At 44.4% G+C, this 27759-nt stretch overlaps 3 protein-coding genes across 3 annotated transcripts; all 3 read left to right on the top strand.

The window, feature by feature from the left end:
• Nucleotides 1-3354: 3354 nt before the first annotated feature.
• Nucleotides 3355-18711, top strand: slc4a2b (solute carrier family 4 member 2b). The gene is made up of 17 exons (XM_080855150.1): nt 3355-3475; nt 6623-6759; nt 8205-8385; nt 8627-8762; nt 9224-9419; nt 10336-10441; nt 11935-12119; nt 12649-12865; nt 13349-13704; nt 13895-14089; nt 14224-14466; nt 14574-14663; nt 14844-15010; nt 15734-15987; nt 17647-17816; nt 18135-18308; nt 18573-18711. The coding sequence occupies exons 1-17, from the start codon at nt 3382-3384 to the stop codon at nt 18651-18653; spliced, it is 2982 nt and encodes a 993-aa protein (XP_080711276.1). The 5' UTR covers nt 3355-3381; the 3' UTR covers nt 18654-18711.
• Nucleotides 18712-21999: 3288 nt separating this feature from the next.
• On the top strand, nt 22000-22984 carry LOC308378584 (uncharacterized protein; the record flags this gene model as incomplete). The annotated part of the gene is made up of 4 exons (XM_080855523.1): nt 22000-22191; nt 22423-22533; nt 22663-22764; nt 22892-22984. 4 exons carry the CDS (start codon nt 22000-22002, stop codon nt 22982-22984), a joined length of 498 nt encoding a protein of 165 aa, XP_080711649.1.
• A 548-nt stretch (nt 22985-23532) lies between these two features.
• LOC308377923 (uncharacterized protein) lies at nt 23533-25079 on the top strand. The gene is made up of 4 exons (XM_080854703.1): nt 23533-23838; nt 23991-24101; nt 24192-24293; nt 24528-25079. Exons 1-4 carry the CDS (start codon nt 23647-23649, stop codon nt 24612-24614), a joined length of 492 nt encoding a protein of 163 aa, XP_080710829.1. The 5' UTR covers nt 23533-23646; the 3' UTR covers nt 24615-25079.
• The last annotated feature ends 2680 nt before the right edge of the window (nt 25080-27759 follow it).

Here is a 27759-nt window from a genome sequence, read left to right as displayed (position 1 = left end):
GTAGTGTGAAGTACAGCTATTTATCTGATATGGTTAATTATGAAATTATCTTTTTGACAGCATATTCCTCATTTTAACGAGCTGTACAAATGTTGCCCCGTGTGAACATACAGAATAAAGCTGCTGTTACTTTGATGATGAGTCCCCCTAGTGGAGAATGAGGATAACACACTTTCAGCAGCCTCTAACCTAATTGCCTAGTCTCTCAATAAGAGCCATATCTTCTATTCCTTTGAATATCAGCACTGGTTGCTTACAGTGCTGCCATATCAAAACAAATTCAACATTTCAAGATGGTCCTTACACTGTTCCGTGACAACAATAGACATATAGGGCAACTATCTAAGCTCGTCATTCATGTGTCTGTCTGCTCTTTTGTCTTGCAGCCGGAGTCAACAGACTCCTCGCTGCGTGGTGGGAGTAGACAGCATCAGCAGCAGGAGGATGACGATGGGGACCTGAATAAGGCCCTGGGTGTGCAGCGTTTCCAGCAGATCCTCAGCCCCACTCCCATAGTCCCTGACGAGCAACACCGCGCCTGCCACCAGGAGGACATTGACTGTGAGTGAGCACCTTCAATATAGACAGGATGAAACCACAGACAGCAGTTCATGTTGAAGTTGGAGTAGATATTGTTGGGATATGCAGTGAATTTCATTTAACCGTCTCAGCAACATGTAGAGGAATGACTCAGGACAGAGAAATGAAGCATGTGTTTGGAGCATGTGTTTAACTCTTTGTATGGGACCATTCTGCACATTGCCTTGCAGAAACGATAGAAAAGAAAGTAACAAACAGCAGCTGTTTTTGTTGCATTGATGAAGCAGCAGGAAGGCAGTTGATTGTTGCTTTAATTTATACATCCCAGTCTGCTCCCACATTTACTAATGATTTTGTTTTTGATTTTTGCAGATCATCGCAGCTCCTCTCATCACATCCATAGGCCTCTGTCCAAGCTCCCCGGAGACAGCAAGAGGAAGAAGAAGAAGAGGAAGGGCCGCGATCACCGCAGCAGTCCCGGGCCTGGCGGAGCACCCGCTGTAGAGGAGGGAGAGGATGAGGAGGAGGAGGAAGAGGAGGAGGCCACAGACGGCAAAAGCAGCGCTGCACAACAGGGTGAAGAGGCCGACTCCAGCCGAGATGTTCAGGTAAAGGCCAGACACGGCTCCTAAGCATCTTCCCCACAGGCTTTAGTCCCTGAATACCACTCTAAACCACTTCATGGAAATGAGAAGCTTGAATTCCTTCTTTAATCCACGTTGCCTGGCTCGTATGAATGGGTGCGGGAGATGAGTGAAGCTTTTTGCTGTCCCAGAGGGTAGCCGTGCCCACCACACGTGGTCCCCCCCAACACAGCACAGCACATCACGTCACCTCGCTTCCTCTCTCTATAGTGCATCCTTGTTAATATTTTAGGAAGGTTTCAATCATTTATTTAATGGGGGTGTGTTTTGTCAATATGAAATCCAAAACCTTTTTGTGTCATGCCTCCAAACAGCCTATTTTGACTAGACCCCTTAGTGTCAGTGATCCATTAGCAGTCAGATCCTTGATCAATATCAGTTGTCTTTTCTTCTCTCGTCTTGTAGCATTGCAGACGTGTGGGTGTCATAATTATTATGCAGAAAATGTAGTCTGTTTTTGTAGTATGGGTCATTAATGGTTTATTTAATGTAGAGGTAGACAGTTCCATTTTAGCCATGTTTATCTGCAGTGGTATACTGTGAAAGCAATCAGTTTTAACGTGAGCATTCATTTCAGTGCGCTTAAATGACAGTGGACATTGAATGTTTTAAAGGAGATTTCACTTCCCCTTCTTCTGTTCCTCTCACCCAGTTCTTTGTGTCTTCTGAGGACCCCCAGCTGGCCTCCACTGGAGGGCCAGAGAGCCCTCACCCGCCCCGAGATGTCTCTCTGGTGCCCACTTCAGCAGGGGGGGCGGCCCCCGAGGATTCCACATCAACTGAGTGAGTTAATAATAATAATAATAAAGTTTATTTATATATCTTCATGCAAAAGAATGCAGCTCAAAGTGCTTAACAGCAAATACATTAAGTGCACGAAGAAATGACATGCACAGTGATCCACAGTTGGGCCTCAGTTCAGAAAGTCTCAGAGCAAATGCCCATAGGGGAATGATTTTGGTCTGACTGTTTTCTTCTCTTGTTATGCATCCTCTCTATTTCTCTCTCTCAAACGACCCATTATCAAACCACAGAGTTCAGTTCTACACACATGCCTGAAATGAGGAATAACATTTGGCATTGCCATGGTTTTTGTAACTGGGCAGTAGCTTTCCATTCCAAACCCTCTCACACTGCATTGTATAGCTTCTTATTTTCCTTATTTTATCATTTCTCATTTCTGTTAGTCATGAGATGCCTGCCATGATGTTGTAAGAAGGGGCTTATCCTTTCTCAGTATTTTATTGAATGTAGCTGCCTGAGGCACTCACTGTCTGTTGTGTGAGGCCGGGGCCTACTGGGGTTTTTGCGGGAAGGTCAGGAGATGGTCATGTACAGGACAACGTGTACGTTACCAAGTCACAGCTATTCGGGAAGCCAGCAGGAGGGAAATTCGTTCCTGAAAAGCCTACGTCACCCCGAACCCCATATTTCAACCCATTTCCATGGCTACTGTCCTTTTCTTTTATATACCTTTTTCCTTCACCTTCTCTTCCTTTCCCTACTTTTTTTACCTGTCCCATTGCAGTTCCCATTGCAGTTTTAGCCTTTTGTGGGATACGGCTCGTAGATTCCTCGCTTGCAACTCTTTCCTTGTTTTCTTCCGAAGACCTCTTGAGATACTCGAGCTCAGGGGAGTAGGTCTATTGTAGCAGGCAGAACAGTGTCAATATCTGTGGCTGAAATGTTTCGAAATGTGAGGCTTGGACCCTGATTTCCCAACAAAATATTTCTGCCAATATTTTATGTTCTATTTTTGGACCAGGTCATTGCAGGTGAGTGTTGTTAAAGTAGTTATCCTGGTTTTATAAGTTTGATAACATATACTCAATACAACCTTGATGTATGTGTATGTTGTAGCAGGGTTGATTTTGATTTTGGCTTACATTTAACTTAAGCATTTCAATTGACATAAGTATTTCAGTTGAACTCACGTACGTACAATCTGGAGCACGAATGGTCTCAAATACTCATATTTTATGTATCAAAACACTTTTTCATTTTCCTGTGGTATATTTTGTGTTGTACGGTGTCACGGATGGGCTTAATCTGTACCTGCTCTTTACACTTGTGCATTCTTTTATAAGATTATTTAGCTCTTCCTTCATGTATGTTACCTAGGTTACCTCCTGAAGCCCCTCTGGCAAGAGTGTCAAGCCGAAGTTACGACCTGCAGGAGCGGCGGCGCACCGGCAACATGACGGGCACGGAGCAGGCCAAGTACCAGCGCATTCCCACAGACGAGAGCGAGGCACAGACACTGGCCTCCGCCGACCTGGACGGCATCAAGAGTGAGTCTCAAGTGCCCTCGCTGGTGTCATTCACAGGAATAGTTAGGAATCGCATTTAAACAACAGCAATGCTTTGGAAATGCTAATGTAATTTCTAGTACTTGAAAACACACACACACACACACACACACACAACAACACAGTCCTTGGACTATAAGGTGTCTTTTAACCCAGGGCACACTTATAATCTCCTCACTATTAGCTACCGTTTCTCAATCCAATTAAGTCTACAATTTTCCATCATGACTTGGCCTCCTAACACGGGGTCCTTCGGGCCCTATTTGAGTTGTCCTCCATCATGGGCTTTTAATGAGAGTACCTGTGTTTAGGATCTAAACTCTCCGTGACCTGGGGATGTTTTCTCTGGCCGCTGTGCCAGTGCGGCATTCTGAGCTGTCCTTTTAAATTTCACTTCATCAAGCTTAAGTTTGTTCTCCTGCTGCCCCGTGGCCTCACGCTGCACAGTGTGTGTGTGTGTGTGTGTGGTTGTGTCTGTCTGTGGTTGTGTGTGTGTGTGTGGTTGTGTGTGTGTGTATGTGTGTGTCTGCAGGCGTGTAGGCCTCTTTCATATCGTTCCTGCGGTGCTTTGAAATTAAAAGTTGTCCCAGGCACCCTGAGCGTCAGTGCTGTTGAAGGTCATCGCACTGGCAGGGGGGGGGGGGGGGGGGGGGGGGGTTGGGCAGACGCGAGACAGAGGTACCATGCCTCCTCCCCTTCCAGCATCCAGTCCCTGAACTGCACTGAGATTGTTTAGAGGTGGGTCCACTCTGGTTTGCGTAATAGCGCGCTTAACTTCATGATAAAAATGTGTGGTCACCAGAGAGGGTCAGCGTGTGATTATATTACCTGGCTCCTCCTACAGCTGCGTGAACTGGACTTAACCTCTTGCAGAAAGGGGAGAGCTGCTCTCATATCACTGGTGTTGAAGTTAATTGCTCCATTGTGACTCGGGGAGCAGTGAGCACGGATCACCAGGCGCACCTTGTGAAGTCATTGTGGAGACCCTGCTGTCTCTCTCCCTGGAGCTCCAGCCACACATGGGCCCTTAAGGTGTGGAGACCCTGCTGTCTCTCTCCCTGGAGCTCCAGCCACACATGGGCCCTTAAGGTGTGGAGACCCTGCTGTCTCTCTCCCTGGAGCTCCAGCCACACATGGGCCCTTAAGGTGTGGAGACCCTGCTGTCTCTCTCCCTGGAGCTCCAGCCACACATGGGCCCTTAAGGTGTGGAGACCCTGCTGTCTCTCTCCCTGGAGCTCCAGCCACACATGGGCCCTTTAGTGGGTGGTTCAGGAGGAGCCACATGTCTGTAGTGCCCACTGATGTATGGCCCCTTTGACTGCCCAGTCTTTAGCCCTTGTGCTAGTGTAATTAGCCTGGGAAACTCAGTTCTCTCATTTTTTCCTGGCCAGTGCTCAACAGCAGGAATCATTAAAATTGATCTCTACCCTTTTGTCCGACCCAGGCACGTCAGCACCTTGGCTTCCTAATAGGCCTGGATGGGCTGATCCTGTTAGGTTCGGGCCGTGGTCAGTTGCTGCCGCGAGTCACGTCTCTCCTCAGTGTCATGAAAGAACGTTGGCACCAGCAGATCAGGGGTTAGTGTCTATGGAATCAGAATTACAATAATGCCACACCCCTCTTGGAACTTCCTCTTGTCTGAAAACACTGGGATTTGCTTGACACCATCTCAGAGATATTACGCTTGAGTGCTTTACAGAGAATTGTCTGTAATTAAACAGAAAAATCTTCGTGCAAGGTATTCGTTTGCTGATTGTCTAGCGGTGACATAGGTACAGAATGACTTTAGGAAGTTTGCTACTGAGATTCCATGGTGCTGAAAAATATCATCTGAGGAGACTGCAGACTCATTAAAGTCTCATATGTAGTCCTGCTTGGAAAAGGCGGTTGCTTATGAAGACGCAAAAGGACCACAATCTCTTTGACACTCCCAATGGTGAAGGTAAGGATGCAATAGAAGTCAAAATTTGGCAATAAATACTTATCTGTTGGTTAGTATCGTTCAATTGGTGATTTTGTAGGACTTACTTTTTACTCCTGCAAATGACCCTGCCTACCTGACCCTCAAATCCTACTAGTAAGCCGGTATGTCAGAGGCAAGCAATATGAAGCCATTTTTTTTGCTTTCTAAACTAATGCTCTTCTATTGTCTCTGGGATTTTGGGTAACTGCTGACCAAGTGAACCAAGAGAATGCAATGTGTTGTAAAGCCATTCCCACACTAAGGTCATTGCTTGGGGAGTGAAATGTAATATAACACATAGTGTGGGAAAAGAAGACATGAGCTTGTCCTCCGTGGTCCATTTCTGAGAGTGCAGCCATCACATTCTCTTGCATACCTATGTTCCTTTGTCCCTCATGCTGTTAGTGCTAATTAGAAGTTCTTCACCTTTAGCAAACTCTTACCCAATCAAGCAATGTCACAGCACATACAAAAGACATACACACACACACACACACACACACACAGTAGCACACATATACACACACACAGTAGCCCCCCGTGTATACTTGGTGCATAGCCAGTCTTGTAACTGGATTCTTCAAGGCTGGGGAAACAGAACAAAGGTGAACAGGGCTCCCTTAATTCAGCGACTGAGATTTGATCTCCTGGGTGAGGTCATCCTGACAGCAGTAAAACTAAAGCAGGGACACACTGTCCAGAGTGCATTGAGAACATTCTCGCAGGACTATCATGATGGAAGTCACCTTTTGTTCTCCTTTTATACGTCCATAATCAGTGCCTGCAGAAGTACCTCTCCAGCAGAACCCTCTGGTTGCTCTGGAGCTCCTCATACTAGTTTCTACCACGACCATCTGTGTTTCCCCATGACCCTTAGGCAGTCTGTGTTTCACCTGAGTGTGCTAGACTCAGCTTTAAGGTTTTTCACACTTAGTGTTGTGCCCTTGTCTGTGAGTGTGTGTGTGTGTGTGTGACCGAGAGTGTATGTGTGTGCGAGTGTGTGTCTGTGTGTGTGGACGTAATATGTTATTTACAATTACAAATGTGAGGTATGTGTCGGGCTTCTTCCAAGAGTCTGTTTCCCAACAGGATTCTGTTTTCCCACCTAATCCACGTGATCACAAGCCTTCACTAATTGTCTGCCTCCCTCCCTCTCCCTCCCTCAGGTCACAGATTTGAAGATGTCCCTGGCATGCGGAGACACCTGGTGCGGAAGAGCACGAAGGGCCAGGTGGTGCACATCAGCAAGGACCACAGTGAACCCTCCACTCGCGCCCGAAAACTGGACCGCACCCCACACGAGGTGAGCTGCTCTCCATGACATGCATGCTTCTCAATCACAGGCTTTGACCTAATACTTGGCTCTGCTACTGGGGGATATGGTTTCATTTGTGGATTATTTTATGTTGTGCTATGTCTTGGATATCTTTGGGAATATTGGAACTCATGACAGATGTGGATCATTGCATCGTGTGGCCTTTCCATCATGTGATTGGCAGGGTCCTTGGAAGTGGTCTTGGATCACTCACTCTGTCAGATTGGAGGTTCAGTTTAGAGTCTTCTTTTGTCTTCTGACATTTTTAAAAACTCTGGCCAAGTTCTTGGCAAAGCCCCTGATGCCATTTGAGTGGATGAGGAGGGGTCAGGTGCAATTAAAAATGAATGAATGAACTTCTTTCCTTTCACACACGTCAAAGAAAGACTGATCAGCTCAGGTAACCCGACACCACGAGCTTTTGAGAAGCGGAGATGTTTTATTAACATACTCAGACCTCCCAGCGGCCAGGTAAACAACAGGTTCCTCTCATAGAATGTGCGCTAGAGAGTGGGAGTGGGTGATCGGGAAGCGTGTGTGTGGAGGTCACTTGCCCCCCTCGATAGAAGACCACACGGGCAGTGAGCGGTCCCTGAAGTTCACACCTCCATTTCCCATCCCTGTAGTCAGTGGTTCTGTACCGCTCTGCCTCTCGACCCGACGGCATGGTCCTCCTGGACTTCTCGAGTCGGGTGGCGCACCACCAGAAGGTCAGCTGTTGGGACAATGTGCCTGCTTGACTGCTTTTGAGTGTGGGGGTGAGCCTTGAGGGACCTGATAGATATGTGGGTTTTTTTTGGCTGGAGATACTAATGCTGTTTTTGGATGTGTGTGCCTGGCATGTGGCTCTGGTGTTTTTATAGTGCAGTGGTTGCAACTGTGGAACTTTGGAGTGTGTCTTTCTGTGCATTAGTAGATATTGACAGGTAACATCACGCGCAATCCAGAAATGTGAGTGTTGAGTTGTTTGTAGTGTGCAGAGCATACACCTGTGTTTAAAGTCCTGATGTAAAGGACAGTGTGCTAACATATTGAACTACACTGTTTTCTTCAAGTTTGTTGTGAGAGTTTCCTGTTTTGTTAACGTTGTTAATGTTACTTGTTAATTGTTACTAAAGTCAAAGAGTAAAAGCTAATTTGGTTACTAATATGTGATATTTGCATGGTTTTTGTTCTTCAATATCTGTGACTGTCTTTCTTTTGATATTTAGCCATGTTGCTCGTTTGGTCCTTTGACAATTGACTCTGTGCTGAAGATGTATGACGTTTATGTGTTATGCTCTTACGAGGGAACGGCTTTAACCATGGTTTTAATGATTCTAACTGACAACAAATCCATATTTATTTTGCATAGTCATTCAGGGGGTTGACTTTGTGTGTGTGTGTGTGTGTGTGTGTGTGTGTGTGTGTGTGTGTGCATGTGTTTGCATCAGGTGTTTGTGGAGTTGAATGAACTGATCATGGACAAGAACCAGGAGATGCAGTGGAGGGAGACGGCTCGCTGGATCAAGTTTGAGGAGGACGTGGAGGAGGAGACGGACCGCTGGGGCAAACCCCACGTGGCCTCCCTGTCCTTCCGTAGTCTCCTGGAGCTCCGCAAAACCATTTCTCACGGTGAGACCCTCACCAAACACGATAAGCAACTGTATTGTGGCAACACCAGAAAGGTAACACTGATAGCAGTAAAGAAGGTTTGTAGTCGCTGAAACTATTATGTTTATGACCAATATTTGCATCAAAGAGAGAATGACTACCCCAGGCAACCTCAACAACTCAGATATGCACTTACTTCTTCCTCAGTAATGTACTAGACTACCTTTAGTGTGACGTTGCCTCCTCCTCGTGTCCCCTGTAGGCGCCGTGCTCCTTGATCTGGATCAGAAGACCCTCCCTGGCATCGCTCACCAGGTGGTGGAGCAGATGATCATCTCGGACCAGATCAAAGCAGAGGACCGCGCCAACGTCCTCAGGGCCCTTCTGCTCAAGCACAGGTGAGCTGCAGCGCACTGGCACACACAGGCGACCTCCAGCTGTGTGGCCGTCTCGTTAATGATGGATTAGTCCAGGAGGGTTGCCGAGAAGATGGGCTGTCGGGGGAAGGGAAAAGGAGCTTGACTCAAGCCGGAGTTTGAACAGCAGAAGCCAAGACCAATTGGCTTTACTGATGTTATTGGGAGTTTGGGTCAATTTGTTGGTTTTATTTAAGGGACGCAGGGCAAGGTGTGGTAGCCTTCACAAAAGCACATCTTCGTTACAAATGTGCCTATAAGACACAAAAAACGGTTTACTCAGCTTCAGATGTGTAATCTGTCAGTGGTGTATTTGCAGCTCAACTTGTGCTCTCCCCCTTCTCCTCCTGGCGTCGCTCTCACCCCCCCCCCCATAGACCAGAGCAACACCCTGTGCAATCACTAGGCCTCCTCCTCACCAGCTTCTTCCTCCCCTCCCCTAGCCACCCGAGCGATGAGAAGGAGCACGCCTCCTCCTTCCCCCGCAACATCTCCGCAGCCAGCCTGGGCTCGCTCATCCACCACCACCACCACAACAGCAGCAACCACGTCTCCCAGCCCGAGACCTCCGTCACGGAGCCTCTCATGACTGGCACTGGGCACGAGGGAGAGCTGCGCATCGACATGGACAAGAACGAGGTGCACACACAGGTTGGGGCCTGACATACTGCTGTCATGCGTTTTATTTTTGGGGGATTTTTAGTTTTCAGTTGGCTTAAGCGTGAAATATACTTCTGCATCCTTCTCCGACCTTCTCCGCCCTCGAAAATAAATGGGCCGGTGTTCGGATTCAGAAGGATTTGATCGCACTTACAGGCCCTATACACTTCTACGACGGCTGTGGGTGCTGAAAGTAATCTACCGCGGCAATAATAATTATAAAGACAGGAACAGCGTTTAAAACGACGATTTACATTATTCAAAGGTAAAAGATTAAAGGCAAGAGAATCGCCAGGTGTAGGCTACCTTCTCATTATGTGTGTGTGTTGTCAGTGTTTGTAATACAATGGTGTTGGCTGTAAATAAACTCCACTTCGCGTTTTTGACAATAAAATAAATCCCATTTAGGATAACCACCTTCTTCCTATGTGCGGGAGTTTGTTAAACAGTTCAACTGTGCGGGAGTTGTCCCATTACCCATGAGGCTTTGCTCCGACCATTCTACATTAAGAAACAAATTAAATTGCTGACCAATTTATATTTGTGGTCATGAAAGTTATGTAACGTCTCAATAAAAAGAAATAGATCAAGATAGGAGGCTAAACAAAAATCAGTAGGCTGGATTAATGAAAGTGAATTCGACACACACCGTGAGTGAGATGTAGATACTGCACCTTCAAACTGTTCCTGAGGTCTCTTTGGAACCCCCCTGTAGAAAGGGGGCAAAGAAAGGAACAATTTTGCTTTAATGAATCATTAAAATATAATAATCTGCAACCCACCACATAAATATAGGGGTTGATTGACCATTTATCATGGACTGCACATGTTGTGTGTGTGTGTGTGTGTGTGTGAGAACTGTAGCTGAGTTTACTCATGTTTTTAACCCATACAGAAGGACTCCATGCCATCTATTGGAATGCATAAGTCAAAATCAAAGCATGAACTGAAACTTCTGGAGAAAATTCCGGAAAATGCTGAGGCTACAGTTGTACTTGTTGGTGAGTTTCTGTCATAGTGTAGTGGATCCAGTGGAGGAGCACAAACAACTGTTTTGTTAACAGACAGATGGCAAACGTACTACATATTACTACGTATGTTATATTAAGCGGAATGCACACGTACTACATATTACTACGTATGTTATATTAGGCAGAATGCACACGTACTACATATTACTACGTATGTTATATTAGGCAGAATGCACACGTACTACATTTTACTATGTATGTTATATTAGGCCGAATGCACACGTACTACATATAACTACATATGTTATATTAGTCCGAATGCACACATACTACATATTACTACGTATGTTATATAAGGCAGAATGCACACGTACAACATTTTACTACAAATGTCATATTAAGCAGAATGCACACATACTACATATTACTACATATGTAATTGTAGCGCCCTCTCGGGTACTGTCGACTACGCCACCCCTTGAAGTGATCTAATTATATTGGAGCAAGGGGAACTCAATATCACTATTGCAACAGTGGGTTTATGAAAGTGCAAAAGGAGTCTTTATTAATAAATAGTACAATTCAGTGGAGTTGGTTGGTCACAGGATAAGCAAATAATACAAAAATCTTCAAGACACTGTGATATGTGACAAGGCAATTAAGAGTTCACTACATACACACTGCAATCTCTGTAGGCTACTGGGGTGAGAAACAAACTACAGAGATCAGCTGTTAAGTTAATGTACTAATGGCCTTATCAGCACGGAGGCTATTAGTTATGGAGGGGGAAAGGGGGACACAGGAACTGGAAATAAAGTAAAAAAAGAAAATAAATCCACTCTAGCCTGCGGCTCACATTGAATCGGCTGTACCTACACATAGGCTACAGGCCGATAGGCTAGAGGAAGATAAACAAACGCAATACAGTTAACAAAATATAAGCGGCACCAATGTATCAAACATACAAAGAGAACAGCAACTAGCACCCCTGTGTAGCTACGAGGGTACACTTTCCAAGATGCAAATACACAGTGTCACTCCCTCACACGCACATCACGCACATCCAAATACAGCGGCTTTGCCACCGTCTGCCCTCCTGTTGATCACGCAGCACCCGTGCCTCTGCTACACATCGCAAGAACCAGTGGTGTTGACAAGCTTCCGGCTTTAGGACCCCAGGTGCCTATACATAAGCCTGTGGATAATATGTCAGGTAGCCTAATCAATTGCAACCCATTCCCCAATTAGTGACGTAGTACTGTTTGACAGAAAGAAAGAGAGATATAGAGAGAGACTAACTGTGCAACTGGAGAGGAAGTAGGCACCAAACTATCACTTCTTGCCCACTTGCTACATTATATTAGGCTGAATGCACACGTACAATATATAACTACATATGTTATATTAGGCAGAATGCACACGTACTACATATTACTACAGATGTTATATTAAGCATGTGTTCAGAAATGGTCAGATCCAGGTCCTTCCAGATTGACACGGTCTCCCCTTCTCTCTCACTCTAGGTGCCGTGGACTTCCTGGAGCAGCCCACCATGGCATTTGTGCGTCTGCTGGAGGCCGTGGAGTTGGACTCAGTGCTGGAAGTGCCGGTGCCGGTCCGCTTTCTCTTCGTCCTACTCGGGCCACCCAGCACTAGCATGGATTACCATCAGATCGGTCGCTCCATTTCAACACTCATGTCTGACAAGGTGGGTTAAGAGATGTGGATGCATGATCCCAAGCAGACAATGGCATCACTCAGCAGTATTGTGTTCAAACAGTCAGGTTGATAGAATGATATTGTTAAAGCAAAAGTGAACTAAAACTGGTACCGTCACTGTTTGCATGAAAATTCCCACCTTCCCACCTTCCTTTCCCACCCAAAAAAGTGCAAGAATGTCACTACTCTAAGTGCAAGTTAAGTACTAGTTAGAGGAGATAGCATTAGAGGAAGGATAAGGATAGATAAAAAAGGAAGAAGAAGGGGGAGGAAATACAAGTTAGGAATGGAGGTGCTCTCTGAAGAGGTCTTCAAGAGCTTCTTAAAGGTAGAGAGGGACGCCCCTTCTCTGGTAGTGCTAGGCAGCTCGTTCCACCAACGTGGAACTAGGAATGAGAATAGTATTTATTATTAAAGTTTATTGGGAGAAAGGAAGAGCTGTCCCTTGAGCTGTACTTTGTTTGTCTGCTTGATTGGATCTGCCCGTCTCCAACTCTTTCCTCACTCGGACTCCACAGCATTTCCACGAGGCAGGGTACCTGGCGGACGACAGAAACGATCTTCTGAACGCCATCAATAGCTTCCTGGACTGCAGCATCGTGCTGCCGCCCTCAGAGATGGGCGGGGATGAGCTGCTGCGCTCGGTGGCACGCTTCCAGCGGGAGATGCTGCGCAAGCGCGAGGAGCAGGACGAGAAGCTGCTGGCCAAAGAGCTCAAGAGCCCCCAGGAGAAAGGTGGGCTGGGTGGGGAGGGGTGAGAAGGGGTGGGGAGGTAGGGGAGCCCTGCTTCCGTTTGGAATGGATGGGATTGGGAATGAGTCTCAATTGGAGGTGCATGCAATGCTTGACTGTTTACTGTACAGTTTCCCTACTCTGTCCCATAAAACCTGTGTTCTTACCTAACTCGTGTGTAATGTGTCTTACCTAACTCGTGTATAATGTGTTCCTACCTTACTCGTGTATAATGTGTTCCTACCTTACTCACGTATAATGTGTAATGTGTGTATTACTCGTATATGTGTTCCTTCCTTACTCGTGTATAATGTGTTCCTACCTTACTCACGTATAATGTGTATAATGTGTTCCTACCTTACTCGTGTATAATGTGTTCCTACCTTACTCACGTATAATGTGTATAATGTGTTCCTTCCTTACTTGTGTATAATGTGTTCTTACCTCACTCACATATAATGTATTCCCTCCCTGTTCCCTTCCCAGAGTCCCTCATTGCTGCTGGCAAGCCCAGCGATGACCCTCTCCAGCGCACAGGTCGGCTGTTCGGGGGGCTGATCCGCGATGTCCGCCGCCGCTACCCCAAGTACGTCAGTGACTTCCGGGACGCCCTGAACGCGCAGTGCATGGCCGCCGTCATCTTCATCTACTTTGCGGCGCTTTCGCCTGCCATCACCTTCGGAGGGCTGCTGGGGGAGAAGACGGAGGGGCTGATCGGCGTGTCGGAGCTCATCGTGTCCACGGCCATCCAGGGGGTGCTCTTCTGCCTCCTGGGTGCACAGCCGCTCCTGGTGGTGGGCTTCTCAGGACCCCTGCTGGTGTTTGAGGAGGCCTTCTTCTCAGTGAGTGCAGTCTTTGTGTTGCTCTCTTTGTGTCTTTTTTCAGGCTTCATTTGTCCATCCAGGTGTATTTGATAGTTCAGTTAATGTAATTCCCGGTAGGACTGATGGAAACTATATGTGTGGTGGAAACTCTTGTTTAGATGGAAAGATGACATTTTTTTTTGATGCGGTTGTTTGTCCCCCACTGCAGTTCTGTAAGGCGAACAGTGTGGAGTACCTGACAGGCCGTGTCTGGATCGGGTTCTGGCTCATCATCATAGTCCTGCTCATGGTGGCCTTTGAGGGGAGCTTCCTGGTCCGCTTTGTGTCCCGCTTCACTCAGGAGATCTTCTCCATCCTCATCTCCCTCATCTTCATCTATGAGACCTTCTCCAAACTGGGCAAGGTAAGACTGGGCCGGAGGCTGGATGTGTGTAGGTGTTGATCTTCTGCTGATTACTGAACACTGGAGAAAAACTTCTACTATGGGATGCTTAAATGAAAAAAGGGTAAGCATGATGTCATCCTCTCTTATTTCAGATATTCCTGCATCACCCGCTGAAGCGATGCACCATCACCGATGGCAACAGCACTGCTGGCAACAGCACATTTGAGAATATCACCGCCAGTACGTTACCAGGCAACAGCACAGCAACAGCAACATCAACCGTGGTCAGCGGGGAGCCCAACACAGCCTTGCTGTCGCTGGTGCTCATGTCTGGAACTTTCTTCATCGCATTCTATCTGCGCAAGTTTAAGAACAGTGCATTCTTCCCTGGCAGGGTAAGGCCATATGAGCACAACATGAGATGTTTTAACAGTGTCATAACACTGAGGTGGCATTCCACTGAATTTTTTGATGATTTCCCCTTTTGTGTGGCTCACGACAGCTTCGCAGGGTGATTGGTGATTTTGGCGTCCCAATTGCCATCCTCATCATGGTCCTGGTGGACTACAGCATTCAGGACACTTACTCACAGGTAAACCTACACAGCATACTGTCCAATAGCAGATATATTGCATTCTGTAGTATCTTTCAACACAGTGCAAGATTGAAAGATGCAAATTGCCAAATAAAGCTCATTTTAGCATAAAAAGCCTATATGTTTCAAAAATGCTTGTCTTTTAAAATATATGTTATGCATTTCATCCTCTTCCAGAAACTGAGCGTGCCCAGTGGGTTAAGTGTGACCAGCCCGGAAAAGCGTGGCTGGTTTATTAATCCTCTTGGCATGAATGACCCTTTCCCCATCTGGATGATGGCCGCCAGCATCCTCCCTGCTCTGCTGGTGTTCATCCTCATCTTCATGGAGACTCAGATCACCACGTACGTCACGTAATGTCTCCTACACTTATCTCTTAGCTCTGCTCTTCCTTCAGCCTCGAGGGCAAGGCCGGGCTGACATACAGTATGGTACACATAACCAGTCAATACAGAAACTCAAGAGACAGCGAGAGATCTTACACGTGCATTTACTGTCGCAAGCATCTCATTCAACTGCAGTACAAGATTGCAGGATGCGTTGTCATGTTGACCGGCATGTTCATAGTTGAACAGTACTGACAATATGAACAGTATTTTAATGTTCCCATGTATTTTAACCATGTTCACAGACACATTCACTCCTCCTGATTATCTTGTTTTTAATTGACCTCGGTCAATCAAGTCTATTTAGTTTTACTAAAAAGACGACTCTTTTTCTGTCTGGCTGTGTGTATACCTCATATCTGTCATCTTAAACCAAAGCCCCTCTCTCTCTCTCCTGTCTTGCTCTCTCTCACGCTCTCTCTCACTCCTGTCTTGCTCTCTCTCACTCCTGTCTTGCTCACTCTCACTCCTGTCTTGCTCTCTCTCACTACTAACTTGCTCTCTCTCACTCCTGTCTTGCTCTCTCTCACTACTAACTTGCTCTCTCTCACTCCTGTCTTGCTCTCTCTCACTACTAACTTGCTCTCTCTCACTCCTGTCTTGCTCTCTCTCACTACTAACTTGCTCTCTCTCACTCCTGTCTTGCTCTCTCTCACCCTCCTCCACTCTGTCTTGTTCCAGCTTGATAGTCAGTAAGAAGGAGCGGAAGTTGGTGAAGGGCTCTGGCTTCCACTTGGACCTGCTGGTGATCGTGGTTCTGGGGGGGACCTGTGCCTTGTTTGGCCTGCCCTGGATGGCCGCCGCCACGGTGCGCTCCGTCACACACGTCAACGCTCTCACAGTCATGAGCAAGGCCGTGGCCCCCGGAGACAAGCCGCGCATCCAAGAGGTGAAAGAGCAGAGGGTGACGGGGCTTCTGGTGGCCATCCTCGTAGGTGAGTATCCTCAGGAGGCTCGTGTACTCAACACAATACACAATACAGTGCAAAATGGCTAGGATTTAAGCTCTGTCTAAATGAACACTGTGTTGGTGTACTGTTGGTATATTATGCTTTTGATAACTTTTTAGTACTGATGGTATTACATTTAATACCATGATATATTGGAGATCCAGTCTTAGATTTGTCAGTCATGATTTAGGTTATCTTGAACAATGGTGGCCACACATTGTTGAGACAGAGCTGAAGTTCCACTCGCCCAGAGCTTCACCTAAGGCCACTGCCACACTAAGCCGATTTTCATACTTTCCGGAACGGAACCTTGACAAACTGGCCTCCCGGCCAGACAAATCTGCCATTTGGAGCGTCTCTTACCGTCAAGGTTAGAATCCCCTCTCCAGAGTGGGAAGGTTGCAATCTACCCTGCTATCAGAGCCTGTCTGACCGCAAATCGGGTTTGAATCCGCGAATCTGATGACGTAATTATCCCACTGAAAGTTGGAAGCTGTCAAGTAGTCACGTTCATCTTCCCAATCGCAATAAAAACAAAACATTTATAGTCTTCTGTTCTGTTTATGGCTGGCAAACAACAATCTAAGAAGGGCACGTATTATTCACTGAGTTACCAAAGCAGTCTTCTTTATGGGGACTAATTAGCACTGCACTGAATTACATTACCATGTGTAATTGTTATTGTGTAGCAATAACTCAACTAATATTGCTAGATACATATAATAATGGACATTACACTAGGCAACATGGATCTCATTCATATCTCATCCAGTCGAAATCTTAGCAGGATTGAACACATCTTTATTACAGCGTATCAACATAAGAACAGAACATAGCTAAATCTCCGCTTAGCATGCTAATCACTACTAATAGCACTAGAAGGTAGCCGAAAATGTGGTATTTAATACACACGATCTATCACAGTAGCAACTTCATGAAAACCCTTACTTTCATTAGGTATGCACATAATGCATCACATACAGGTCGAACAATGATGATTTAAGCATTGGAAATGTAAAAGGCACAGTATGGTCAACTACTTGGCAACAAACTGAACTGTCACTAACTTAACTAGTTGTAACTTGTCGTCGTCTTCTTCTCCGAGTCTTCTTCTCCGTTTCCGGTAGCACCCTTCACAGAGCCACCATCAGGCCTTGCATATGTACTACAGCAGATTCACCAGTTTCAATGGGTGTGTGTGGCCGCAGCACAGCGCAGCACAGCTTTGTCTGGCCGCGATTGACTAACCCCGAATCCGTTCCGGAAAGTATGAAAATCGGCTTAGTTTGGCAGTGGCCTAAGATTATCTGATTTATCCATTGAAGGCTGGTTAGCTAAATGCTCTCTCAGAACCAAAGGCGTTACCCTCAATATTCATGAGGTCTTGGAGACACACGTCTCTGACGCTTTCAATACACTCCCTCAGAATAAACTCTTCTCTAACCAGAAATTACTTCATTCTTACTTAAGTATTGAATATATATGACCATGGCATATCCTTATTAACTAAATCTCAAATGCCGGTCCCTTCAGTACTTATTGTAATCAGTAAATCAAATGTCCTAACTTGAACATTATTACACCCTATTATGAATTATTATCCTTTTTATTCTGTTCCTTCTTTCCCTCATTTCTGTTTTCTAGGTTTGTCGATTGTGATTGGAGACCTGCTGCGCCAGATCCCCATCGCAGTCCTGTTTGGGATCTTCCTGTACATGGGCGTGATGTCACTCAATGGAATCCAGCTGACTGAGCGCATCCAGCTGCTGCTCATGCCTCCTAAATACCACCCCGACCACATCTATGTGCGCAAGGTGAGGACTGAACACAGCGCTTTCTCATTGTCTCAGGTCGACAGACAGACAGACAGACAGACAGACAGACAGACAGACAGAGACAAAGTGTAAAAACTTTTTGGTGTAACTTTTTACTTAATTATCATCTCATGACCTTATAGTAAGCAATAACAATAATAAGCTCCAGTATTATCACTACCAGTTGCACCAGCCCTGTAAAAGGCTTGTCAGACCTGTGGTGTTCCCTGGTACTCTGCAGTACGGGCTGCAGTGGGTAATACGCCCATGATGAGTGGAGCCCATGATCTGACTGTGAGTCTCCTCTCCCCCTCCCAGGTGAAGACGCTGCGCATGCACCTGTTCACAGCGCTGCAGGTGGTGTGTCTGGCTGTGCTGTGGGCGGTCATGTCCACCGCGGCGTCACTGGCCTTCCCCTTCGTCCTCATCCTCACCGTCCCCGTCAAGATGTTCCTCATGCCACGGATCTTCACTGCCAGAGAGATGCAATGTGTGAGTTCACCACACAGAACTGCAGATGCTACTTTCACACACCACACTCCTACACAAATGTTCTGGGTGGCTATCCCAGATGGTTAGATACTAGCAACAACAGATCAATATTTTCTTGCTATGTTCTGTTCTTTCAACGTAAAACACTTTATACTTTACAGTTTCCTGCAAATTGTGAACTAAATGTAATGAATTAAATGACTAGTAAATGTTTCTGTGTTTAAAAAATGCTGAGAGAGTCTGCTGTTCTCCTGTACTCCTCAGCTGGATGCTGATGATGCTGAGCCCACGTTTGACGAGCGAGAGGGCCAGGACGAGTACACAGAGATGCACATGCCTGTGTGAGCTCCGCCCAACAACGCCCCGCCCACACCTGATCCCCTCACCCAATGGGATCTCTTCGGCCACCCGCCACTCCATTCCAACGGCCAATGACCAGAAGTGCCTTAGGGAGCTCTCTGAAGAAGAAGCCAATCTAAACAGACGCACAGAACACGCACAATACCCACTTAAACCCTCTCTCCTTCACGGTTAATCACCTTTACTTCTCTTTTTGAAGACTTCCAGACACAAGAAGGCAGCTGGCAGGAACAAAATGAAGTAGACTCCCAAACCAAAGCCTTTTCTGCTTCTCTCTGGCCCCTCAGAAAGCGTCCGTCCACTTACTCTTCTTTCCAGATGAAGGATGCCTTGGCCTATGGTGGTGACTGGCACATAGGTTGTCATGTCAACCGTAGGAGGTTGTCTGGGCACAGAGAATATTCTTCCTATTAGAAGAAAAACTAGTGTTCCCTATGGTGGAAAATATATAATAGCAACTGGACACCACCCCGCCTCCTCCGGCTAAGTAGTGTGGCTTAGAGGTTGATGATGGCAGATGTTTTGTAATATTTATTTTTGTATTCTACACATTTCAGAAGGGCTCACGAGAGGAAAAGATGAACCTCTGCTGCATTTTAACATCTCTATGTTTCACTAGCGTTCCTTTTTTGCTTCATACTCGTAGGTCCACGGACATGTGTTCTTTCCACACTTATTTCTATTGTCTGATATGAATCATTGTTGTGCCAGAGAGAGTGTTTTAGGTATATGTAGCTTGATCACATGGGCGTTACTATGGTGATATGATCCCCTGTTATCAGTGTGCTGAATATTTCAGTATTGCCAATCTCAGGCCTGCAGCATGATGTAATGTTCTGGTTCTTCTCAGACTCACTGCTATATCGTGTTCCAGTGGAAATGACTGACTTTGTGGACCAGTTTAAATGTATGTGGTATATCATATCCATCTGTCTGTATCTGTATCTCCAATCCTTCCTCAGTATCTCTGTAGCTTTTCACCCCCTTATGATGTCAGTGTATTGGGAGTCCCAAGGTAACACTAACAATCTAAGACACTTTATAATTGCACTTAGTAGAAACTGCAGGCTTAATGCTGCCTTACCCTGCTTCTGCTGTTCTTCTTACTGGACTTTGCGAGCATCCAGTTCAGATCAGCTTGGCTCACTCAGTCGTGTAGTATAGTTTTGTTTTTTAAAACTATTAATTATGTTATTTTTGGGGAGTATTGCTGGTGTCTCACACTTTCAGAAATGGTGGAACTAGAAGTCTTTTAGAAATTGTAGGTTTTGGGAATTTTCTTGAATCATGCTATATAATCCAATACTCAAGTGCCAATCGATCAAATTCTGTGATAATTTAATCCGGTTCTTTTTGTGATCTCTAGCTCGGTTTTCAGTTGACATGATTGGCTGATTATTCATAGTAATGCCTCTAGCCACAGCATCCCCTGAAGTTAGGGTAGCAGTGATGATTCACCGGGGTCTAAGGAGGGATGGGAGGTCATAGTTGGCTGTTACGGGCCGCATATTAAATTCGCCCAGAAGAAAGCTTAAACGCAAGCTCATTTTCAATGTATTATTGCTTTTTTGTCTGTCTGATATAATATCTTTTTAGTTTCCTTTGTATTTTAGACATACATCTGTATATATTTTGAATGTTTTCAGAACAAGTCATGTCCATGGTTGCTTTCTCTGAATTCATCGAAGTGCTTCAGCTGGTCAGAAAGTGCTCTTAACATTCCACACGTAGACTTAGTTTGCTTGCTTGCTTGTTGATTTTAAAGTAATGTATTAAACATAATTGACAGATCAAGGCAGATTTAAGAGAAAACAGAACAATAAATGCTGTTTTTGACTAATTAGACTACATTAAGATTATATCATGTTTCCTTTCCATATCTAAGGATCAGTTGGACTCTTTGTGAGGTTATATTTTTGAAATAAATTATAAATGAAGAGCTATAAATATAATTTTTTTAAATACAGATTTTTATCTTTGAACACAGAACTGGATTCTTTTGAAAACCAAGTTCTTTTACTCGTTTGCCTTCACCTGCTTTGGCCATGTCTGCGCTCTTCTACTAAGAGTGTTATGACTGTATTGTCCTTCCTGAAAGTGTTTGGAGAGTGCCATGTATTTGTCCCTTGCATCATCTGTACTTTTTTCATTAAAGCTGAAAGTCAAAACACTACATATCCATCCATCCATTCATCTATTCATTTCAGAAACATTTAATAAGTGTCTAACCTGCTACAAAAGTCCAGTGTGGATTTGAAGGCATGTCGTATCTGATTCAATCACAACATGTATCTCTTTTTGGCTAACCTTATTTGTGTACGTGTATGTAGTACATGAATAAAAAATAAAGTAATTTTGTATTTATGCTCTGCATTTGTGTCAACCCATTTTTTGTAACTTCCCAAGAATGAAGATTTACAGTCCTGTGAGAGTGTGTGTGTGCGTGTGTCCTACGAACTATCAAACCTACACATTGGTACGAGGGGTAGACAAAGCACATGGCCTCTGTAATCTGGTAGTGAGATTTCAAACCACACAGCTTTGAGCTCCCTGATCTCCATTACATGTACACAAAGAAAACAAGAAGATGGAGGGATATATTGACTGAAGAAGGAGGGATATATTGACTGAAGAAGGAGGGATATATTAACTGAAGATGGTGGGAGGTTTTGCCGCTACAACTGTACACTCAAGGTCTATTTAGGGTGTTTTTGCTTGCCTTTTTTCTGACTGTTTGAAGTCCCACCTTTATCTACAATGCAGTATCAGTGTTTAGTTACTGACATACCCTTTGCATGTTTGGGGGTTTTCTGGATGGTATTTTTTGATCGGGGACTATATGAAAACTTATATTTAAAGATGAAGCCAATAAAACATTCTTTTATAAAAGGAACAGGATGTTGACGTAATTAAAGTCAGTCAACCTACAGAAGCCGTCAAAAGCTACTGTAGTGCTGCTCTGGTTTGGCTTGAATGTGGGTGGGGAAACATCTAAGCTAATTCAATGCCTAATTAATGTAGCCTTCTGTGAGGCGCCTGTCAAGTTGAAAGGGGTGTATATTTCTCAACGTCTGGATATGCCAGACTCCTTTTGATACCAAACTGGAGTTCCTGTTTCATCTACTGTCACTGGTTCCTCTTATAGTCATTGTAGATTCTGGAGCAAAGGGAGAACAAAGAGTATCACTATCAGTATTAGCAAAATAAACTTTCCTTGTAGTATTTACTCTTCCCATGGGTTGGGATAGGTTTAAAGTTAATGTTTAGCTAAAATGTGTAGTCCAAGAGATCGCTCTACACACTCAGAAGTAGTCCCCAATCTGGTGGAAAGATGGCGTTTCTCCTGACTGTCCTGCTGCTGGCTGCTGGAGTCTTGAGCAGCACTGAAGCCCAGGAGGCCTACAGTAAGCTGTCTGAGCCTTACAGGAAAGGAGTGGACCTGGCCTTGCAGCAGCTCAACAACCACTCAGCCATCCAGCACCACTTCCTCTTCTTCAAAAGCACCCTCATGTCTGACATAAACGTAAGTGAAACTTTTTACAGCCTGGTCAGGTGATGAATAAAGGGTTCATAAAAATGAATTAGGTTAATTTAATGTAGTCATCTTCATTTGCATATTACACGCAACTGTTGACTTTGTGGCTTTTCCCTTTCTTGACACCATACCGAACAATGTCTCATCCATGAAATAACTTGAGAAATCTTTTTAATGTTGTGAAATACTCTCTGATACTGAAATACTCTTCTTTTAAAGGCTGGATTTAATGTGAACTTCTACTACCATAACTTTTACCTGAAAGCTACCAAGTGCACCAAAGGAAGTGTTCCTCCTGACCCAAAGAAATGTGCCTTCAGGAATGACAAAGTAAGTGCCGTTGGAAAATTGTCTTGAACTTACTACTGAAAAAAGAAAAGATTGTTAATAAATTAGATTAAAGCTGAAATTGTTCTAATGGGTTCTTCTTTGCCTGTGTGTCCCTTTATGTTTGTTCAGCCTCTCATAGACTGCGCCATTTGCTACAAAACCTTTGGGGGGGAGATTGAACAAGCCCCAAAGCCCTATGTACACTGTGTGCACAAGCCTGCACTGACCGAGGTACTTTAGACCCTCTCTCTCTCCATTGGTGAATTATATAGGAATAACATCTTTTAAGGTCTCCACTTCAAAGAATTGTATTATTCAGAAAAGACATGAGTTTTTTGTTTGTCTCTGTGGTTATTAGAAAATGAAGAAAGGACGCGTGGATCATTGCAACACTTTGAGCTACAACCAAGGATCTCCAACCCTCTTGTCTGTTTTGGGCAGCGGGGACTGAACAAGAGGAAGAGGAGATCTCACGTTTCATGACTGACTGAAGTTATATAGTTCTATTGATGTACTGAGATGCTGACAGATTATCTGACTATTCCTTGATTTAAAGTAAAGATGCATATCTGTATCATTTTGTCAAGTATTCAAGTATTCAAGTATTTGTCAAATGGAATAAGCAAGAACACTAGAGGTGAGAGTGAAGGTGCTTAATTATGACGGTCAAGCTGACTCTCTTAATTCAGCGAATCACGCTCATGTTTGTACTCCAGTGTAGTTGATGTAATCTCATTACAGCATATAATAAAAAGGCCTTAATGGCAAATGTATTCAAATCAATACTTATTTTGATTTCACATTTTGTGCTATGCTTCATCTCAGAACAAGTCTGCTACCGTGCAACATGATTTGATGTTGAAAGAATGACACCCCCCCCCCCCCCCCCCCTTAAAAAGAGGTGGAAGTAAACAACATGTGAGCTATTGACCCTCCTCCTTTGTCCCTATGAAACCATTTGCGCAATCTCCTGCTGTAGATCAGTACCTCCGTCAACACTCTCTCAGGATCTGTCAGGGGTGAGGTACTTTGGTTTTATATCTGCAGTGGAAATCTAATTTGCCACAGAGATAATTCATTTATTGGTAAAATAGTCCCCAATCTGGTGTAAAGATGGCGTTTCTCCTGACTGTCCTGCTGCTGGCTGCTGGAGTCTTGAGCTGCACTGAAGCCCAGGAGGCCTACAGTAAGCTATCTGAGCCTTACAGGAAAGGAGTGAACTTGGCCTTGCAGCAGCTCAACAACCACTCAGCCATGAAGAACCACTTCCTCTTCTTCAAAAGCCTGGACAATTCAGATGTAGATGTAAGTTTTTATTATTTTTTATTTTATTATTTTATTTTATCCATAGTTGTTTTACGTTCTGAAGCACAAGGAGTCTGATATTGTGATATTTTATTTGTGATGATTGTCCCATCTAACACATCCATTTATAAACACCCCTGTTTGGGTTTCAGTTCGGATATGGTAAGAGCCATTTCTACCATAACTTTTACTTGAAAGTGACTAAATGTGCGAGAGGAACAGTGAATCCTAATCCCACCAAGTGTCCATTCAGAAATGATAGAGTGAGTATTGTGCCCTGTACCACTCAGTTATTATAATTATCTTAAAAAACGGCAAGGTTCAATAATGCCTTTTGATATTTTTGTGTTTAGCCACTTCTTGATTGTGTAGCCTGCTACAACACCTATAATGAAGATATCGAGCCAGATCCCAAGCCCTACATTCACTGCATCCACAAGCCCTCCTTAAAGCCAGTAAGTCATTGATTATATTTCTAATGTTCATATTTTAAAGCTGGAGAGGTACCTCTCCTGAGCATTTTAAGAACAGCCCAAACCGTGGATATAGCCCAGAGAAAAGAACAGTCCCCTGCATGGAGCAAGGTGGTAAGGGATGGACGTTGACTGAAGCAGCTACACAATGAAAGTCTTTCCTTGAGTTTACTTTCAGTTTCCTCTTACAAGAATTCTGTCTCTTTTTTTCTGTAGGAGGTCAAAAAGAAAAGAAGAGATCACTGTGATGGTATGAATCACTTTGCTGGAGGGGGAGTTCTTATGGCTCAGAAGAGCCCATAGAAGAGTTTTGGCTGAATCACTTCCATTCTACAGGTCTGATGAGTGAAACAATAGAAGAAAATAATATTTGGCTTGGAAATATGAAATATCCTTTTTTTTTATTACACTTTTTCATTTATTCATCATAAAAAAGATAATGATCAGTAATACTCATCATGTGTCATCAAACTGGAGCACTTACAATGTTTTTTTCTACGAATAGGTATCGGCATTGTAAATCTGTGATGACAGAGTAGAGTCAAGTACAGTGCTTGTGAACGTACATTAACAACCATTTGGTTCAGTTACAATAGGATTTCATAATGAATCAAAACTCTACAAAATGAATCATATTACTTCCAGGTTTGTGATGATCGTGCATACATTGGTTGCATAGTCTTGCCATTTACATTATGGTTGTTTTTGCAGAGCTTCTCATAACATTATATGCACTGCTGAGATGATTAATAAAATCTACTGTGTACATTCCTTGATTCTGTTTGCATGTGTAATCCAAAAACACGTATCACCTTTGTCCATGTCCCTGAGCCAGAGGAACATGACCATTGGACCTGAATTAGTGACTATTTAGTTGGTACTTGATTTAGGTAGATTTGAAATGTGATGTACTGTGCATTGATATTTTAAATGTCAAATGTAAAATATGAACAGCTATAGAGACTCCATGTCTGAATTGTAGCCGTGGGCACTGAAGGCTTTAAAATGAATTGCTGCAACAGGTGATCAACAGTTCAACAGTCTTCAGGGATACCCTATATGTAGTATGGCTGTAAAAAGAGGAAATGTGTTAAGTTGTATAGGCTTAATATTAATATTTCGGATTAAACCGGAGATTTACCAAACCAAAGATGGTAAAGTCATAGTTGAGGATGAACTTTTGAATGTTATTGTGGTTAAACTGCGAACTTTGAGCCACGATGACATTGTTTTGCTTGCTTCAAGCAGCTTCAGTTCTGAAAGGACTGAAGCTTTTAAGACTGTGTTGTCAGAACTCTTCCCAAACAGCATACGCTGGGTAGTGCATAGAGGACAAAAGAAGGACATTAACAATGTCAAAATGTGCCTCCAAGTGCTCAATGAATGTGGTGAAGATATACCAAGATTTGTGTCACATTTCCTGGATGAACTACCTGCTGTTTAAGATAACAACATGGACATGTCAGCGCTTCTCTGCAAAATGCAGCAAATAAAGGCTGATATTGACTACCTAAAAAGAACAGTTAACTCTCAGGTAGCAGCCAGTGAAACATTGTGGGTGTTTTCTGCAACCCTTGAGGAACGTCTGATTGCTGTGGAGAAGCCGCCAGGCCTGGTTGCTTTGGCCTCCTTCCTCACTGCTGCGGCAAACTCATTGGATCCCTTGGTGGGCCCTTCGACTGTGGCGGGGAAGCCCCTAGGCCCTGAACCAACCTCCTTCAGGGCTAATGGCAGACCATTACCGACGACCAGTGAGACCAACAGCAGTCAACCAGCCCAAACCGTGGATATAGCCCAGAGAAAAGAACAGTCCCCTGCATGGAGCAAGGTGGTAAGGGATGGACGTTGACTGAAGCAGCTACACAATGAAAAAAAAAAAGCAATCATGCAGAAATGAAAAACACTCTTCCATCCAAAACATACAAATACAAAAAAATCCATAATAAAATAGAATAATAATACATATTAAACACTCTGCCCATCGACGCCCTACACCTCGCACTGTGAAAACTCAACGAGGCATGAGAGAAAGAAGACCGACCTAATCGGGACTGGTGTGGTCAGCAACATAGGGGCTGTCAAAACAAAGATGGTTAGTATTCGCAACTAAGTTTGATCTCAATTTGGCTGCCAGCACTCTCTGTGACTTTCACATTATACTATTTAAAAGATAAACTGAAACGGGTGAAGTGTCAAAAAATTGAGACTACACAGAGCAGATTTAGCTCCTTTTGTGTCACCGCCGAATCAATGATGTGGCGGAGATGTATGATCCACTGCTCTGGACCTAAGGGGCCTTAGTCGGACGCTACTATGAGCCTTATCGCTTTAAAGGAGCAGTCGGAGGGCCGACCAGAGCAAACCCCCCGCTCTAAGGGTACTGAGCTTCAGCTTAGTCATGATGCTTGGGTGAATGTCGGAGGCCTATCGGCAGAGACCGGGAAGTCAGACACACCGGCCAGCTGCCCTGATGGGTCCTTGGAAGATCCTTTATAATGATAATAATAATAATTTGTAACACACTCTTCATTCAGAAGAATTTCAGAGTGTTAATGCGTCCATTAATACAGGTCGTATCTTACAACGCTTGCGGCCTCCGTGTAGGACATACTGCTGCTGATAGTTTAAGACGTTTGGTGGTGGACACATTGCTGGACGAGAGTGACATTGTCTGCCTTCAAGAAACCTGGATGGCCAAGCAAGATCTGGACAAATTGAACACCCTACACAAAAACGTTCATGGTGCTGGAGAGTCCACTACGGATCTCAGCATGAGAATGGTTCGTGGGAAGAAAGCTGGTGGCGTAGCTATACTGTGAAAAAATAAAATATGACCCAATGGTGAAGGTGGTGCGTCTTAATGTTGACTGGGCTATTTGGGTTGGAGTTTAATCATATTGAAAAGAAATGTACTATTTTAAATGTGTACACACCATATGAATCCCATGACCATGAGGATGAATTTCTGAACAGGTTGGCTTTTATTCACTCCTTTGTAGTGAACAACAGCTCATCTTGTGTCTATGTCATGGGTGATTTTTAATGCTGACATGTCATATAAATCTTTATTCGCACAGCATCTGCAGCAGTTCTGTAATGAAACTAAATTAATTACATCAAGTAAAGTTTTATTGCCTGATACAAGTTTTACCTAGACAATATTGTGACCACCGCTGATGCTCATGACTCACTGGAAAGTATAGAGATATGTTATGGGCTGGCCACCACTGATCACATACCACTTGCTATGCTGCTAAATGTTGAGAATGTACCCCTGCTGGCCAACAATGGTAATGCTGCTCCCTCAAGAAAACTGGACTGGTCAAACTTGACCAAAGAGGATATGCACAGATATTCTCTATTATACCTCAGATATTCTTGCCTTCTTCCCTCTTGGGCCACAGTGATAAGGGGAGGGATTTCACCTTCTCACTCAAATGTATTCAAA

Source organism: Sprattus sprattus (genome assembly GCF_963457725.1).
Source record: "Sprattus sprattus genome assembly, chromosome: 17".
NCBI classification, from domain to species: domain Eukaryota; kingdom Metazoa; phylum Chordata; class Actinopteri; order Clupeiformes; family Clupeidae; genus Sprattus; species Sprattus sprattus.
This window is presented reverse-complemented; position numbering and strand designations above follow the sequence as displayed.